The 17154-nt window shown below is 57.6% G+C and overlaps 1 protein-coding gene across 3 annotated transcripts in view; it reads left to right on the top strand.

Moving 5' to 3' along the window:
* The window catches only part of PSD4 (pleckstrin and Sec7 domain containing 4), a 35232-nt gene extending 23200 nt beyond the window's left edge, over positions 1-12032 (top strand). For all 3 annotated transcript variants that reach the window (XM_043603957.1, XM_043603956.1, XM_043603955.1), the window contains 12 exons: positions 3007-3183; positions 3605-3685; positions 3833-3945; positions 4182-4240; positions 4425-4514; positions 5553-5596; positions 5941-6101; positions 7032-7102; positions 7223-7386; positions 7922-8066; positions 8264-8407; positions 9769-12032. In XM_043603957.1, the coding sequence (XP_043459892.1) occupies positions 3007-3183; positions 3605-3685; positions 3833-3945; positions 4182-4240; positions 4425-4514; positions 5553-5596; positions 5941-6101; positions 7032-7102; positions 7223-7386; positions 7922-8066; positions 8264-8407; positions 9769-10026 (1507 nt within the window). In that variant the 3' untranslated portion in view covers positions 10027-12032. The remainder of the gene's footprint in view (positions 1-3006; positions 3184-3604; positions 3686-3832; positions 3946-4181; positions 4241-4424; positions 4515-5552; positions 5597-5940; positions 6102-7031; positions 7103-7222; positions 7387-7921; positions 8067-8263; positions 8408-9768) is intronic.
* The last annotated feature ends 5122 nt before the right edge of the window (positions 12033-17154 follow it).

Below are 17154 nucleotides of genomic sequence, written 5' to 3'. Positions count from 1 at the left end.
TTGGGTTTGAAAGCACGAGAAACCAAGAAGCAGACAGTTACACACGTGGGGTGGGATTTGTGTGTGCTGAGGCAACGCCCTGAGAGTCTGGGCACCGGGAGAGGAGGAAGGGGAAGTGTTCGGGGAACCTGACCGGGGCCAGGTGCCCAGAAAAATAGGAGTCGTGCTAGGCAGGGCTGGGGAATGTGAAGGTCAGAGCTTGTGATGTGGGGATTACACACTGCTTTGAATTTGAGATGTCTAGGAGAAATCCATCCGTGAGCCTAGGTCCAGGGTGCTGGCTAAGATCTCAGGGGAAGCCGGAACACCAAGGGGAAGTTTGACTGGAATCAAGGGGGTGGATGTTGGGGCCCATGGCAGGATTGAATAGCCCCAAAACTGTGGCCGGAGGCAGGAACAGGACACCTGGGAAGCCAGCCTAGATGTCTGCCTGCCCCGGGAGGCACCTGGGGTCTCCACCCGGGAAAGAGGTTTTGTTCTCTGGCTGGCTGAGTAGGGACATACTGAAGAGACCAGGAGGCACCGGTGACAGTTCTGGTCGCACCAACTGGAAGGTTGGCCCCACTCCTAGATCAGTGTTACTGGATGATGGGGACAGAGCCTCAGGCAGGGCCAGAAACCAAAGCATCTTCCTCATGCATCTGGAAAACTCCACTCTGGAGTCTCTGGAGGTGTTTGGAGGCTAGGTAATCAGGGGAGTCTCTCAGAATCTGAGAAGACAGGGCTTGTCATACCAAAACTCCAGTCAATTCAACCCAAAATAAAAGTAAGTAAATCTGCTTAAAATGAGAAGCATACTTTCATAGTAAATAATGAAACAAAGGCTTGATCGGGGCTTTGCTTGCTATGATGTTAAGTATTACATAAATAAAAAAGTTGAATCTTATTTTTAGCACAATATAGGATTAATGTTCCTGGCCTGAGTCTGCTGGCCCCACGAGATGTCTCCTTTGGGCCTGTCACAGTGAGGTCACAGAGGTTATTTTTATTATATTTTATTTTCCTTTTCATTTCATTTCAATTCATTTGTTTTAGTGTTTATTTTTGAGAGAGAGAGAGACAGAGTGTGAGTAGGGGAGGAGCAGAGAGAGAGGGAGACACAGAATCTGAAGCAGGCTCCAGGCTCTGAGCTGTCAGCCCAGAGCTGGAGGCGGGGCTCGAACTCAAGAACTGTGAGATCATGACCTGAGCCGAAGTCAGACACTTAACCGACTGAGCCGCCTGGCACGCCCCTCAATTAATTTATTTTAATAACAGCTTTTTTGAGAAAGAATTCACATACCATACAATTCACCCATTTAAAGTGTCCAATTTAAGTGCAAGCAAGATGCATTGCCCCATGTCAATCCTGTGACAGTTCATATTTGCCTTATTTTTTCTACCCCCAAAGTAACTCCCCATTGTAACAACGCTAATCGACTAGGTCGTTCCTATAAACGTATTTTAGGGCTTGCTCAGCTGGGTATTCACATAGTTCCGTTTAGATGTGACAAATGTGTCATTATTTTTCTTCTCTTCAGTTGTCCAGTGGACTAAATCCTCCAATTCCTTGTTTGTCCGTGGCTTTCTTTTTTTTTTTTTTTTTTTTTAATTTTTTTTTTTCAACGTTTATTTATTTTTGGGACAGAGAGAGACAGAGCATGAACGGGGGAGGGGCAGAGAGAGAGGGAGACACAGAATCAGAAACAGGCTCCAGGCTCTGAGCCATCAGCCCAGAGCCCGACGCGGGGCTCGAACTCACGGACCGCGAGATCGTGACCTGGCTGAAGTCGGACGCTTAACCGACTGCGCCACCCAGGCGCCCCTGTCCGTGGCTTTCCATGTGATTCCTGGAACCTTCTGGCATCACTTACACGGACTTCATGAAATTAAACGTTTTTTTAGCGAAATTTGTAATTTCACTTTTCAGTGGGTCTCTGTTATGCTGGCCCCGCCTTGCTGGGTGCGTTAGAAGCCTCAGGAAGCAGTGAGGAATGAGCAGCAAAGACATGCCCCGGGAAGGGGGGTGGGCAGCCAGAGATGGACGTTTGTGTTAAGGAGAGAGTGCTGTCGAGTGCAGCCTAATTTTATAAGTGGCCGGCTGATCAGTGAACATTTTCACGTTCTGATGAGTTTTGCTTACCCGTACAGCCCCCTAACCGTGGTCACGTGGATAATGAGTGGGCACATCACGAAGATTCCCCCTCCCCGCCCCCCGGTTGTCATACTGCAGGGAACCGGAGGAGTCAGGGAGAGGCTGGGCTCGGTGACTTCCAGGGTTCTAGCTGCCAGGCTCTGAGTGTTCCCTGAGTCTGTCGGGGTTGCCTGGGCCCCTGTAAGCTCGCGATAATGACAGCTCACCATCTGGGCTCCTGTGGCGACGGCTTCCTTTATCGCAGGACTGCCGGTGTGAGAAGGGAGAGGTCGGAAGCCGCCTCTTTGACTCCCGAGCTGTAGCTGTGCCTGAAGCCGGGCTGGCTTCCTGTGCTTCCCTCCTCCTTGCACCTTCCGTGGCTCCAGCTCTAGGAGTGAAGCCTGGGGCTGGGGCTGGCAGGGGGAAGAGGGCACGGAGGCGACACGGGCAGGGCAGGACAGGTGAGGGAGATGAGTGGCTGGTGGGGTTTGGAGAGACAAATGCCATCCCTCCTGGGGATGGATTAAATACCACCGGTGTCTTCAAAGGGGACACCTGCCACCTCAGATGAACTAGGCTCAGAACATCCTGGTGGTTTGCCCGAGAAAGTGCCAGGTGCTAAGCTTGGCTCCAGCCCTTGCAGGCTGGATTCTCCTGGTGCCCAGGCCAGGCCAGGCCAAGCAGGCTGTGACGCTGCCTCTTTCCCCGGTGAGGCCCTGGTCCAGCTTCCCTCGGCCCCCACCGCTCAAGGCCCTGGAGCTCTAGCTCGCCCGCTGAGCTCTGGGCAGGGACTCTGAGCATCCCTTCCAGGACTGACCTGTAGGGACACTTGCCCCATACGCCTTCCTGTCCAGCCCCCGCGGTAGTCTGAGCACTCTGTTGGACTTTTGCAGGCTTCCTGAGAGCCCCATGCCCCAAGCACAGTCCCCAGAGGAAGGCCAAAGGCCACAGGCTGGAGACAAGCTGGCGAATGGTGTCAGGACCGACAAGGTGGCCTGGAACTTGGCCTCTCGCCTCTATCACCTGGAAGGCTTCCGGAAGTCTGAAGTGGCTGCCTACCTACAGAAGAAGTAAGGGGCTTTGAGCCTGAGCAAGGCTGGAGGTCAAGTCAGGGGAGGGAGGAGTGGTTGGTGGACTCCATCCGCCGGTCGCCCCTCCTGTCCCTGTGTCCCTGCTGCCCCACTGCTGACCTTCACCCCGTCATTCCTGTCCCAATCCATGCCTCCCCCCCATCCCCTTGCCCCGCCTGCCTCTTCCTCTTCATCACGCGTGTCACCGCTTGTCCATACTCTTGAGCCCTGCTTAGAGCCAGCGGACCGGCCCCCTTGTCTCCCCTACCCAACTCCTCGTGTGCTCCCCACTCGATGTTGGATGGTGCCAGGGGCAGACCAGAGCCCTGCTGCCCCCTTGCCCCCTCGTCCTCTTGGGACGTGTGCGGGCCCTGGGGCCCCGACCCCCAGTGCAGGCTTCATGCCCATTTCCTGTCCACAGCAATGACTTCAGCAGGGCTGTGGCTGAGGAGTACTTGTCCTTCTTCCAGTTTGGAGGCCAGAGCCTGGACCGCGCCCTCCGGTAAGACCCCCGGGCCCTCTCTGGGGCGGAGGGATGGCTGGGAGGTGGCGGTACTGGCGAGGGCTGGAATCTCGATTGCCCCCCGGCTCTGGCGCCTGCTGGCTGCCCCAGCCCGGGCTCCATCCTGGACTCTGGCCCTCCTTCCAGGGTCTTCCTGCAGGCCCTGGTGCTCAGTGGGGAGACTCAGGAGCGGGAGCGAATCCTCTACCAGTTCTCCAAACGCTTCCATTACTGCAATCCTGGGGTCTTCTCCTCTGCAGGTAGGAAGGGGCTGGCCCTGAAGGCAGGGCAGGGGGGTCCTGGGGTGCCTGGGAGGGGGTTGCATGGAAGTGTCCCCCACTCAGGAGTTCACTGGGTAGCTGCTGGTGGGAGTGTCTGGGGGACTGTGGAGAACCAGAGAAGCATTTGGGGGTCACCCCACCCAGCACGGGCAGGTGGAAACGCGGGAGTCCCGGTTCCAATGAGCTTTCTCTGCACTCACCTCCCTCTGGAGCAGATTCTGTACACACCTTGACCTGTGCCATCATGCTCCTTAACACGGACCTGCATGGACAGGTGAGAGGGCGGGGGTGCCGGAAGAGGGGGGTTGAGGCCAGAGGCCCGGGGTGGAGTCATAGAAGGGCCCCGGGGGAGGTAGGTCTGGAGAACTGGAGAAGGTTCCAGAGTGTCCGCCTGGGGGGTTATTCTGTTGGGGTGGGGTGTGTGTGCCAGCAGTCCCCCTCCTCTGCATGGGCCACAGAACATTGGGAAGAGCATGACTTGCCAAGAATTCATAACCAACCTGAACGGCCTGTGTGACGGCGGGAACTTCCCCAAGGAGCTGCTGAAGGTATGGTGGGGAGGGAGGGTGCCGGGGTGGGGGGGTGCTCCCTGGGCTCACGGTGCCAGGGGCTCCCAGCCTGGGCCTGCCTCTGCTGCATTATCTTTGGGAGGACAGGCTTGTGTATGGAAGGTCCCAAAGCGTGGGTCCTAGCCAGCCGCATCAGCACCACCTTGGTATTTGTCGGCTTGTGGAAATTCACAGGCTCCCTGCCTCGGACCTACTGAATTAGAATCTCTGGGGCCGGGGCCCCTAAAATGTTCTCTTAGGCTTCCCGGCGATTCTGAGGCTTGGGGAATGTGAGGAGCACTGGTTTCTTGGTCCTCTGAACGAACAAAGGGCAGTTTGAAGTCTAAGACTTAGGAGCCACAGGTTCTAGGGTTTGAATTCTTGTCCCTTGGCCCACTTGGGCTCCTCCTGGGGTAGCAACCACTTTCTGGTGTGGTTATCACAGTGAAATAAAGGTTGTCAGGTGCTCAGAGCGGGGCGAGGCACACAGCATGCTTTTCATAAGCAGTGTTGGCCCTGGTTCTTTTGTCTGTGGGGTGAACATTTCTTGCACCCTTGCTGTGTGCCAGGCATTGCCAGGGCTCCAGAGGCATGCAAGCAGGATGCATTGACATGAATACTCTTTGTTATATCATTTCAATGTCCCGGCACCTCGTTTATTCATTCGTTCACCGTATATTTATTGCCCCCGTCAGTCAGCCGTTCCTGCTGTGTCCCATGGGCGGGATGGTATGTGGATGATTCATCTTCTCAGGAGAACTAGCTCAGGCCTCACTAAGCTCAGGTAGGGACTAGGATTGCTTTGCTCACCTTGTCTCCAGCATCTGGCATGGTGCCTGGCACACGGTGAAGGCTCCGTAAATGGTTGCACGCCTGCATGGGTACGTGGATGCACGAATGAGCTTCCCGCTCAAGGAAGGGCAGCCGTGTTGGGGGTGGATGAGGCCGACTGCGGCCTGCCCTTGTCCTACCGATGCCAGGTAGAGTTTGGGCCCCACAGGCCGAGGCTCCCTGCCCACTGTGTGCCTTCTCTTCTAGGCCTTCTACTGGTCTATCCGAAGTGAGAAGCTTGAATGGGCTGTGTAAGTGACAGCCCCCTTCCCCCCACTCCCCACCCCTTCCCCGTCTCTGGGCCTGTCCTCCCTCCACCTGGCCACCTGAGAGTTGGAGGAGCCCCAAGGCCCCGGACAGTGCTCCCCCACTGAGTGAGGGCCAGTTTCAAAGCAGGTGGAGGAGCCCAGGTCACACCTGGAGGTGGGGCTGGGGATGACAGGAACGGATGAGCTGGCTTGGAAGGACTCCTCTTGGGAGGTCCTGGGTGATCTGGCTCCCCAGGGAGAGAGAGGGTGGGGGGTGCTGAGGCTATGGGTGCCTCCTGGTGGCCTTTGCCCGGCCAGTACCCCCAGCCTGATTCTCTGATGTCCAGGGACGAAGAAGACGCAGCCGGACCAGAGAAGGCCCAGCTGTCTCCCGCTGCGGGCAAGATGAACAAGCCCTTCCTGCAGTTGGCCCAGAACCCCATGGCACCCACCTACAAGCAGGGCATCCTGGCCCGGAAGATGCATCATGATGCAGATGGCAAGAAGAGTGAGTGCTGCCCTGTCGCTGTGCGGGGCTTACGTCTGCCCTTGAACTAGAGTGTGTGCGTGTGTACTACAGTGGCTCTGCTTGGGGACACGGCTGACGCATGCGGGTGTGCGGAGAGATCGCACAGGTCAGGGACCGGCGCCTGTGTTCTTTCCTCGCTGGTGACCGTGTGCTGGGCGCTATGTAAGATGCCAGGGGGTGGGGGTGCGGGGACAAGACAGACCCTGCCCTCCAGGGTCCCTGTGGTGAGGGGAAGTCAGACAGACACATCGGTGTCTGGGATAAAAGGCAGAGATTGGTAAGTGGTGTAGGGAGGGTAAGATCAAATACGGGGGGCTGTGGAGAAGGGCTAGGTTTTGGTTTTGTTTGGGGGATGAGATGTGGGGGACAGGGACGGGTCAGGCTTCTGGGACACGATGGTATCTGAGCTGAACCTTGGAGGAACGGAGGGCAAGAGGGCATTCCCCGTAGACAAAGGAGTAGACGCAGTTTGCTCCGAATGGGGGTGTGTGTGACAGAGCACAGAAGGAGGTGCATTTGGCCTCATCCCTCAGACAGGTGAAGGCTTTAGAGCAGGCCAGCGACAGGACCGGAGCCAGGCTGGGAGGGGACTCTAGGGAAGCAGGCCTTCTTCTGCTTGAGGACTGAGTCCCTGTGCCTCTCTGGATGGGACCAGAAAGATGTCTAGTGGGTCTGTGCTCGTGGGTGGGAGTGTTCGGAGAGGGGGCGGCCGGCGTGGACATCGCTTTTGTTGTTTGTTGATTGCCTGGGTGTGAGGCATGGCGCGTGCTTGCTTGTGACTGTGTTTTGTTGTGTTGCTGTGCTGCGTGTTTCCGTGGACCCTGGGCAGGGACTGAGTTGGTGGGGGAGGGGGCCGTGTGTGTCTACGTGTCTGGATGGGGCGCCCACCTTTGTGTACTCCTGGGGCAGCACCGTGGGGCAAGCGCGGCTGGAAGATGTTCCACACCTTGCTTCGGGGGATGGTTCTCTACTTCCTGAAGGTAGGAACGGGGTGCACACCCCTGATGGGCAGGGTGGGGGAACAGGGAAAGGCCCAGGATGGTTCGGAGGGTGGACAACAGATGATAACCTCTTTTCTGGGCCCCTGGGCCCCGTGGCAGGGAGAGGACCACTGCCCTGCAGAGGAGAGTTTGGTGGGGCAGATGGTGGACGAGCCCGTGGGGGTGCACCACTCGCTGGCCACCCCGGCCATCCATTACACCAAGAAGCCACACGTCTTCCAGCTGCGGACTGCCGACTGGAGGCTCTACCTCTTCCAGGCACCGTAAGTCCTCCCGGGGTGACAGCAGCAAAGCCCCCGCTCTCCTCTCCCCATCCCTTGCTCACCCTCTGATGGCTGCTGGCCGGGACCCAGTGGGCGCGGCCTTCTTCACCAGGAAGCCTGAGAATGCTGCAGCCTTTGGAAGGGGTCCTAGGGCTGCCCCAGAGGCTGGTGCTGCCTGCTGGCCTCTTCTGACCCGGGCTGCTTCCCCAGTGCATCTGCCTCCCGCGTGTGTTAAGTCCTGGTCAAGCCTCCCAATTCCGAGCGGAGGATTCCAGGAAGCCTCTGGCAACTGAGCACTGGCTTGGACATTTGGTCTAAAATCTATTGCCTTCCCAAATTTTCCTCTTTGATGGATGACTAACACCACCAGCAGAGGTCAGCCACCTCGATCAGTGGCAGCGCTTCTGGCTTTTTGAGGCGCTGGGTCCTGAAGCAGTCCTGGAAGACTGTGCAGACCGCAGGAAGCTGGGGGGGTGGGGGGAGGGGCGGGACCGACCCTGTGACCTTGGGGACCCACGGCCTCCTCTGCCCGCAGCACTGCTAAGGAGATGAGTTCCTGGATCGCGCGCATCAACCTGGCCGCCGCCACGCACTCGGCGCCGCCCTTCCCCGCAGCGGTGGGCTCCCAGCGCAGATTCGTCAGGCCCATCCTGCCTGTGGGCCCCGCGCAGAGCTCCCTGGTACAGCCCCCGGAAGGGCCGGGTGCGGCGGGGAAGGGCGCTGCACGGGATGCGGGACGGGAGGGGAGGTGGGAGGGAGGGGCTGCGTACCTGGGCCCGGGAACGAAGTGGGGTTTGCGATGGGCTGTGCACCTGGGCTCGGGAACGGAGGGGAGCGGAGAAACAGCTTCCCCCTCTGCCTCCCCTCCCGCTCCCAGGAGGAGCAGCATCGATCCCACGAGAACTGCCTGGACGCTGCCTCCGATGACCTGCTGGATCTGCAGAGGAACTTACCGGAGCGGCGCGGCCGCAGCCGAGAGTTGGAAGAGTACCGCTTGCGGAAGGAGTACCTGGAGTATGAGGTCAGGCGCCGAGTCTCCGCCCGCCGGGCTCGCTCCCGCTCCCTCGGTTGGGCCCTCTGCCGCCCTCTCGTGGCCGCATCCGTCCTTGCAGCCTTAGTTTCCCTGGCTGCCCTGGCGGAGGGAGGCCCTGTAGGCACCCGCGCGGGCAGGGGCTTGCGCGAAGTGTGCGTGTCCTTGTGCCCTCAGACCTCTTCACTTCTTGTCGTGGGGGCACCCAGCAGCTGCTTGTCTGTCCGCAAACACTCACAGGGGACGTTCTTTTTATAACTTTCTTTCACCCAAGAGTATACTGTATTTGGCTTTCCCTAAATTGAAGGAAAAACGATTTCAGTTGAATGATCTCCCCTAACACCTACCTAATACTAATAGGCAATATTTATGGAGCTTGTATTACTTGCCTCTATTATCTTGTTTAGTTGTCTGACAACTCTGAGGTAGGGACTGTTGTCCTGACTTTACAGATGAGGAAACTGAGGCAAACAACTTGACCGAAAATGATGAATTCACATGCTGCTCCAGTCAGGGCCGAGCCTCATTTATATTAGCCCAATGATCGATGCCAAAATGGCTTATCCCTGACTCCCCCCCCGCCCCCGCCCCACCTTACACCCAGATTCTGCTACGGTCTCTCATCCGTGCACCTTCTGGGACCCTATGCCCGAGGAGTAGGTGAGGGGCACTGCTGTGCACACTGGGCCTCACCCTGCCCTGTCCCTGCCTGTGACCAGCTGCAACCCGTGGCCAAGCCCCCGGCCCTCCCCAGACCTCACTCCCCTCTGTAGAGAGCAGAGACAATGATGCGTGGGCCCCCCAGCCACCCAGGGCTGGGCTGAGGGTCCAGCGGGGTGGAAGACGGGAACGCGCTTAGTACGCTGGGACCTGTATCCCAAGGCTGCTAGTTACGGAGGCCTCGGGAGTGTTAAACAGATGAAGGGTAGTTAGCATCTCCCTCTCCAGATGCCAATTGTTAAAATGCTATTCAGACTCAATTAGGCTTCAGTACAGATGTGAGCTGTTTGTGCGCCGTGCTGCACAGATCAGGCCTAGCGGGTTATGGGTCTTTTAGTGTCTCAGAGATGTAGCACGTTCTGGAGACGTTAGTTACAGCCCTACAAGGCGGTGGCGGTTAGAATGGGGCTGGGCTGGCAGGGGTCCGGATGATACTATCCAGGTAACCCCAGGGCTCGGATGCAAGGCTGCTGTGTTCTGCAGTCTGGTTGCTGGAGCGTGGGACAGACATTGGCTGTTCGTCTGGCCCTCTTCCTCACACGTGTGAGCTGTCTGCCCCTCGAGATTCCAGCTTCCTCCTACCCTGCATGCAGCCAGGGAAGCGCTAAGGTGGCGGGGCCCGTGTGTTGCAGAAAACCCGCTACGAGACGTACGTGCAGCTGCTGGTGGCCCGTCTTCACTACCCCTCGGATGACCTGGACCTGTGGGAAGAGCAGCTGGGGAGGGAAGCCGGAGGCACTCAGGAGCCCAAGCCCAGCCTGAAGAAATCCCACTCGAGCCCGTCCCTGCACCAGGACGAGGCCCCCACCACGGCCAAGGTGAAGCGCAACATCTCAGAGCGCAGAACTTACCGGAAGATCATCCCCAAGAGGAACCGCAATCAGCTGTGAAGCCGACGCCACCTCCCAGACTCTGGCCCCTGCTCAGGGTGGACCTGAGACCCCACGGAGGAGGCTTGTTTCAGTGGGTCCGTGGTGGGGGACGAGGCCTACCCCTTTCCCACGGAAGGACAACCCCCGTTCCCCTGTGGTCCTCGCTCCCTCCTGCGTTCACTGGAGCTTTCCCAAACTGCTGTGCCCACCCCCACGGCAGCCCCCAGCTGCCCTGGTCCCCAGTCACTTCCGAGGGAGGAGGGAGGTCCGGGGTTTGGCTGCACTCCCGTGTCACTCTCTACCCTTCCACAATCCAGAGTGGCCACATTTCTTGGGCCTGGGGGCAGCTTAGCACTCATTTGAGCATCGGAGTACCCCTGGGCTTCCAGAGAGAAGCTGGGGCAGAGGAAGCCTCTGGGCAGTCAAGTTAGGGGAGCCATAGTCCTGAGGAAGATCTTGCTCTGGGGATCAGGTGACCTGCTGTGAGAGGTCCTGGGAGAACCCAGCCAGCCCCCGGTGACAGAGGGTAGGGTTGCTCAGTGCCACCCCCTGACAGGTAGGCTTTTCGGGCAGGGACTCAGCTCAGTGAGGCTGACTCTGGGACCCTGGGCCTTTGTCTCCTACCCCCCCGGTAAGCATCCGTGCACCAGGGGCAAATGAGACAGGCCCACGTCACACACCCCATTGCTAATCATCGGAGCAGAGCCAATGGTGGGCAGTGAGGGCCAGAAGGGGTTGGGGCCTCCAGAGCTCTGTGGAGAGGCCTGGGAACAAGGGGCCTTTGTTTCCCCAGAGTAGGGAAGGAGGTTCTCCAGGTTGGGACCTGAGAGACGCTGAGGGGCAAGAGGTGGTGTTGTACCCCTTGGGGGCTCTCTCGGAAGGAGCTTGTCTGAGGGCTGTGAGGGCCAGTGGAAGCCTGGCTCCCTCCCACACACCCCATTCCTTGCATTTCATTCCCGAGGAGGGGCCCCAGGGTCCCTTCTGGGCCCCTCCCCCTCCTGCACCCTCTGCCCCCCTGCCAGCTCACAGGGGGCTTTGCTGCCCTCCCTGGGAAGTCCCCTTGTGCTGCCCTCTGGCTGCCTCCCAGCTGGGCTCTGGGGGAGGTTCCGGACACTCAGGGACCTCGGGCTCTGCCTGCGGGAAGGAGGCTGGGCTGGAGGAGCGGGCCACCATTGTCTCTGTTCAGCCAAGTGTGCGAGCAGGCCGCCGGCCAAGAGGGGCCTCTGCTGCCTGTCTGCCGCCTGCTGGCTGACGCGCTGCCTCTCCAGCCTTCCCGACGGGGGGGGCCCCCCTCCTCCCGTCCTCGCTTGTCACCAGCCCCGGGACCTGAACTCTACCAAGTGGGGCTGGCCCCTGGGGACTGTGAGGGGTGTCTGGCCAGGGCCCAGGGCTGGGCCAGGTACCCAGTGGGCACACACTAAACGCAGGCCAGTAAAGAAGCAGGTGTGCGTGCATATGTGAGGAAGGGGAGGGCCATCCTAGGACACACCTGTGCCTAAGCGTGTCTGCGTGTGAATGCGTAGGTCTGCGTGCATGTGTGTGGGACGGAGTCACACATTTATAGGCTGTCAGCGCTGGGGGGACCTCAGAATCATCTGTTCCTTCCACTCATTCATGCATTCATTTCACAAATACTATTGACCATTTCTTATGAGCCAGTGCTAGCAGATTCCAGAATCACTTGAACACGTCTCTGGCCTCAGGAGGTAACAGTCCTGTGGTCTGGTTCCTTGCTGTCCATACAGAACCACACTTTATCTTGCTGGTAAAGACCCATTCCCACCCTTTGCTCAGGGATTCGGATTCAGTAGGTCTGGGTCAGGGTCACGGATATGTATTTTTAAAGCAGCCTGGGTCACTGATGTGCAGTTAATGGGTGAAAACCTAGCATCAGGTGGATGTGACTTGCCCTGGGACTGATGCTTACAAGCTTGGCCTTGAGTGGATTATTTGACCTCACTGAACATGTATCCTTATTTCTAAAACCAGAATAAAAGGCAGAGGCGTGCCTGCGTTTGTGCATAGGTGTGGCCCTTCGATGCACCTTCGCTCATGTAGAACCGGTGCCTCTCTTTCGCCCCGGGGAACATGAAGCCTTCAGAGAGATGGGGACTGCAGGGCCCTGCCTGGTCAATGCTGTGTAGGCTTGGCTTGGCCTGGAGGCCTGGGGAGGTGGAGACTGGGTGGTTAGGCTGCAGTTCTGACATGTGGCCACGAGAGGGCGGGCTTGCGTCTTTCAAGCTTCTGGAGCCCAGGGGCCCAGCTGCGGAGCACTGCTCCTTGAAGAAGAGGAAGTTAGTCTGTATGTCCCCGGGGGCCATCACCAGAACCAGGACCTCCCGCTTCCCGACACGCACAGTGGTCCAGGCCGGGCCTCCCACCTTGTGGAGAAGTTGGCCAAGCAAGGGTTGGGACTCTGACATCTTCCTGCAGATGGAGAGGGAAAGGGTTTCTGGAGCTGTGTGGGCGCGGCCTGGAGTTCCCTACACAGCTGTCCCTACAAAAGTGAAAACTGAGTGATCTCCAAGTCCCAATCCTGAGGTGTGGGGCAGATCCAACGCACGGGCCTCTGTCTGATCTTGTGTCCACCCTCACTTCCTTTCCCACCTGGGAAGTGGGTTTGGTGGGTCTCTGCAGAAAAGACAGGTTCGTGGTGATGAGCTCAGGCTCCGTGAGGCTGGCTGAAGTTTGGTTCCTCTCCCTTCTAGGGGGGGCTCAGCCTCCGGGGCCCGCCGCGCCCCAGGTGATACCCCAGATGTGATCTCTTCCTGGTGTCCCAGCATCTCTGTTCTGTGTGGCTTTCTACTGATAACCTTCATTTGTTGGTTGTTTGCCGGGCACCGGGAGAGAATGAAAGGCCACTGAGGCCCAAGGCTTGGGTCCTTTCCTTTGGCGGCCAGAGTCAGATGGAGACGACAGGTGGGCTATGTTGGAAGGAGCTGGGCTGGAGGACTGGGATTAGCCAGGGTGAGGGAAACATGGCCGTAAGGGTGGGCCCAGGCCGGGTCATACGGGACCTTGCATGCGGCCGAGGAGTGTGCTTTACCAGCAGAAGAGGCAAAGCCTCGTGGTTTGGGGGGCAGCCAGCCTGGGAAAAGGCTTTAAGAAAATGAAATGAGTGAATAAGGCTGATAAGTAGGGTCAGCATATGGCCTGGGGACATTCTCTGTAACTATGCAACTTTTCTGTGAGTTTAAAAAAGAAAAAGGAAAGGCCTGGAAACTTAGGACAGCCTGGCAGTCCCACATCTGGTCCTTCTCCCTCCCTTGTCCCCCACCCCCACATGCACGCTGGCACGTACTTGCACGTACTTCTGGGTCTCCTCAATGCCACACTCTCCATAACCACTCCTCCGCCAACTTTTCTGGATGCCTCTGCCCGCTTGCTCACACCTTTATCTGTTTGCCTTGTGAACAACTTCCAACATCCTCTGTACCCTTCCGTGAAATGGGGACACGCCAGAAGGACCACTGATGACACCCAATCGTCAAGTCCAATGTCTTCTCAGCCTTCATGCCCCTCACCTCGCAGCGACCTCTGACCCACAGACCTGTCTGACCCTGCACGAGGCCCAGCGCGATCTGGTCTCAGCAACCGGGACCTGGAGTCAGACTGCCCGGGGTTGAGTCCCAGCTGTCCCTTTTGTGGCTCTCTGACCACATGCCAGTTACTTGGCCTCATATGCTTCGGTTTGCTTCTCTATCAAATGCGGATAATGACACCATGTACCTCACAGGGTCCTTGTGAGGAATAAGTATAATTATGCACATAAACATCTCAGAACAATGCCTGGCACAGAAGGAAAGCTTAGCAAGTTAGCTATTAGCACGCGGCCTTGCCAGTCTTACCACATGTGCCCTCCCCTCCTTGGGGCCCTGCTTAGGTTCTGCTCTTACAATTCGAGGCCTTGACTTTCCCTCTGCCTGGAAGTTGCAAACAACAAATCTTAACTCCAATAGGCCGTAGCAAAAAAAGGACATTTAATGGCTCCCATAAAGGGACAGTCTCTATCCAGGTCAGATGGCGCTCGAGCTAGGGCTCCACGCGGAGCAGGCCCCCCACTGCCCTCTGTTCTTCTGAGCTCCAGCTCCCAGGCTAGGAGGCAGGAGCAGCACTCACGATAGCAAGATGGCCCTCGTAGCCACCACCTTCTTGGTGCAAGTCCAGCACATAGAAACTATCTGCTCCTTGCAAAGTTCAAACTCAAGTCCAGGAACAGAGTCCCTCTGAGCTGCCCACTTTGAGCCATGTGCCCATCTCTGAGCCAATCACTAGGGTCAGGGGCCTAGGGTCATCAGAGTCCACCTTCTGAGATGGGGGTGGTGGTGAGGTGGTGTCACCCCAAAGGATGGGGACTGGGGCCAGCGGCTGAGAAATTCTGAGTACTGCTAGTCCCAGGAAGGGGAGGAAACCAACGATCCGGAGGCCTTCTCCTCCAGGACCTTCCTTGAGCCCTGCTCCCCCAGTTAAGTCTGTCTCCCTTCCCCTGTCCTCCTCTCATCCCTTGCCCTCTCCTTTCTGTCTCCGCTCCCAGTAGAACATAGGCTTCCCAAGGGTAGAAGCAGGGGATGTTGGTTTCCATTGCTCTGAGCCCAACTCGTACAGTCAAGAAGTGTAAACCTCGAAACTGTATCCTCCCTGGGCTTCCAGCCTCCGTGTTCTCCTGGCTCCCCTACTTTCTTACATGGTCTTTTACTGTCTTTCTTCCACTTGCTTCTCCCACCCCCGAAGTCAGCCTTCCCCCAAGGTGCATGCAACCTTGCGGAGGCCTTCAGGATAGCTTCTGGGAAAGCCTCGTGATGTCGGCCTTCAGCTCTGATCTCTGTTCTGCTTTTCAGACCCGGGGGTCTAACTGTGCAGGACGCGGCCCTCAATCTTCCTGGAGATGGTAAGTTTCCATACAGATGTACTCCCCTGTTTCTAGTGATGATTCTGTGACAGTTCTGTGACAGCTGATTTGAGAGGCAACGTACCAGGATTATGAGGATATTTGAGCCAAATGGGCTTCTGCCTCACCGGCAGTGTCAGGTGGAAGTTTCTGGTTTCCTGATGTCTTTGTCTCCGTCTGGTGAGACACGGACAGGGTCTGGAGGAAGTACGTGGACAGAAAAGCGATGACTCTCTCATTCAGCGAACGAGGACGGGTGAGAGTGAAAGTCCTTCCACCTGGCCACCAAGGGGCTCGAGGCTCATTTACAGATCAACCGCGGTGGCCCAGGACCACTCTTTGTATATTTCCCGTGGGCCTGATGCTTTATTTCTTATTTGTATTTTCCTAATTTACTACATGCATTTCCTGTGAGCTGTCTCGAATCCTCTCTGGAACAAGGTGAGGAATACATTAATATTTAAAATAAAATAAACAAAATGTCAGTGTGTGTGTGTGTGTGTGTGTGTGTGTCTTAGGTTGGAAATTCCTTAAGGGCAGGGACCATGTCTGTTTATACAGCACCTGGCACAGTGTCAAATTGAAGCTTAACAAATGCATTTTGATGAAGAGGGAGAAAGAAGCTGTCTGCAGGAAGATAGGGAGATTTAGACTGCACCCTCCAGCTACCCTTCCGCCAAAGCCCCTTTTTCGCAAGGGGTGCCCTTCATACTCTCTGTACCTGGCCATCCAGGTTCCCTCCTGTCATCCCTGCCCTGTCCCCACTCCTCATGACCAACCCTGTCCTCATCCACACCTGCTCTCTTACAGACGTGCCCCTTCCCCACACAAACACAGCTCCAGACACACCTCGCTCGGGGCTTCCCCCCAAAACACCCCGCCCACCCTTTCACCCGCTGCCCCAGCCCCGCAGGCTCAGCCAAGGCTGGGCAGCAGCGTGTGGTGCTAGGAAATGCCACCGGCGGAGCCGTTGGAGGTGCTGTCCCTACTCGTGCCTTGGCCCCGTGGGGGCCTCCAGCCAGGCGGGGACCTGGCAGAGGGAGGGAGAGGATAAGCCGCTTCAAAACTCCAGATGCAGCAGTTAAAAAGAGGACAGAGGCAATGATCCTTCAAATTGCCACATCTGTATAATCTGCCTTTTATTTTCTGCTTCATGAAGTTTTATTTCCTATTATTTATTCACCTCCCCGCCCTCCCCTCCCCCGCCTCCGCTCCTCCTTAGCAGGCGACATGCTCAGATGGGCCCTGAGCCTTGGCCTGGGTCTCAGCCCACCCCCACCCAACCCCCACCCTGGGCCGGCCGCTGGGAGAAGGCACCTGCTCCCCCCTCCTATGACGCCCCCCCCATCCTTGTGCTGCGGCCCCTACAGGCCCCTCCCTCCACCCTCCAAGGGGAGCTTGGCTGCAGTGTGATGGGGGGAAGGGATCAGGGATGTGAGGCCTGTCCCCCAAGAGGGCTGACACTGCCACCACCACTTAGCAGGAGCTTATGGGAAAGAAGAACCCAAGGCCCTGGAACCCACAGCCAGGGGGTCTCCATCCCTATGTACCCTCTCCCCGCCCTCCTCTCCTGTGCCTCATTTCCCACCCTCAAGGCCTCTTCCTTCTGCTCTTCCAGGCTGTGGTCAGAGAGCTGGGTGGGGGGCGGCCTGCTGAGCAGGGGCGTATTGAGATGGGAAGAAGGGGGGCCAGCCAAGCCTGCACTGGGCGGGACAGCTGCCCAGCTGTTTAGGACCTGAGCCCCCTTGTCCTGCAGGAACAAAGAAGCCGCTCTGAGAAAGACCCAGGTCTTCAGGTCCCCGGCTCCCTGCTAGCGGCAGGCCAGGCTGGAGTGCGGGGAGAGGGTGTTAGGGAAAGATCGCCTACATTTTGCACTCCCCTCACCTAGCACCCTCCTTATCCCTCCTGGGGACACACAAACACAGGAGAACAGCCCTTTTCTGGAAAGAGAGGTTTGACTTTTAGGCCCTGGGGGTTCAGGGTTTGCAGTTGGTGTTCCTAGTGGCTGCTTCCTGGAGAAGACAGGGATGCCAGGGAAAGGCCTGGCAGGGGCAGGGAGGATTTCGCAAATATCTGAAACCTGAAGGCACTTCACATCACCTCTCTCAAGGCCTTCATCACCTTCCCGCCTTGTTCTGTCGTAGTGGCTTTCAGTAAAATCTCAGTTCTAAATTCGGAGGGAGGTGGGGTGCGGTGGGGTGGGGGACGGTGTAATCCAATCGGATTCATCTTGTTTTCCAGCAGATGCCTGTCACAGT

The sequence above is a fragment of the Prionailurus bengalensis genome, chromosome A3, assembly GCF_016509475.1.
Source record: "Prionailurus bengalensis isolate Pbe53 chromosome A3, Fcat_Pben_1.1_paternal_pri, whole genome shotgun sequence".
NCBI classification, from domain to species: domain Eukaryota; kingdom Metazoa; phylum Chordata; class Mammalia; order Carnivora; family Felidae; genus Prionailurus; species Prionailurus bengalensis.
This window is presented reverse-complemented; position numbering and strand designations above follow the sequence as displayed.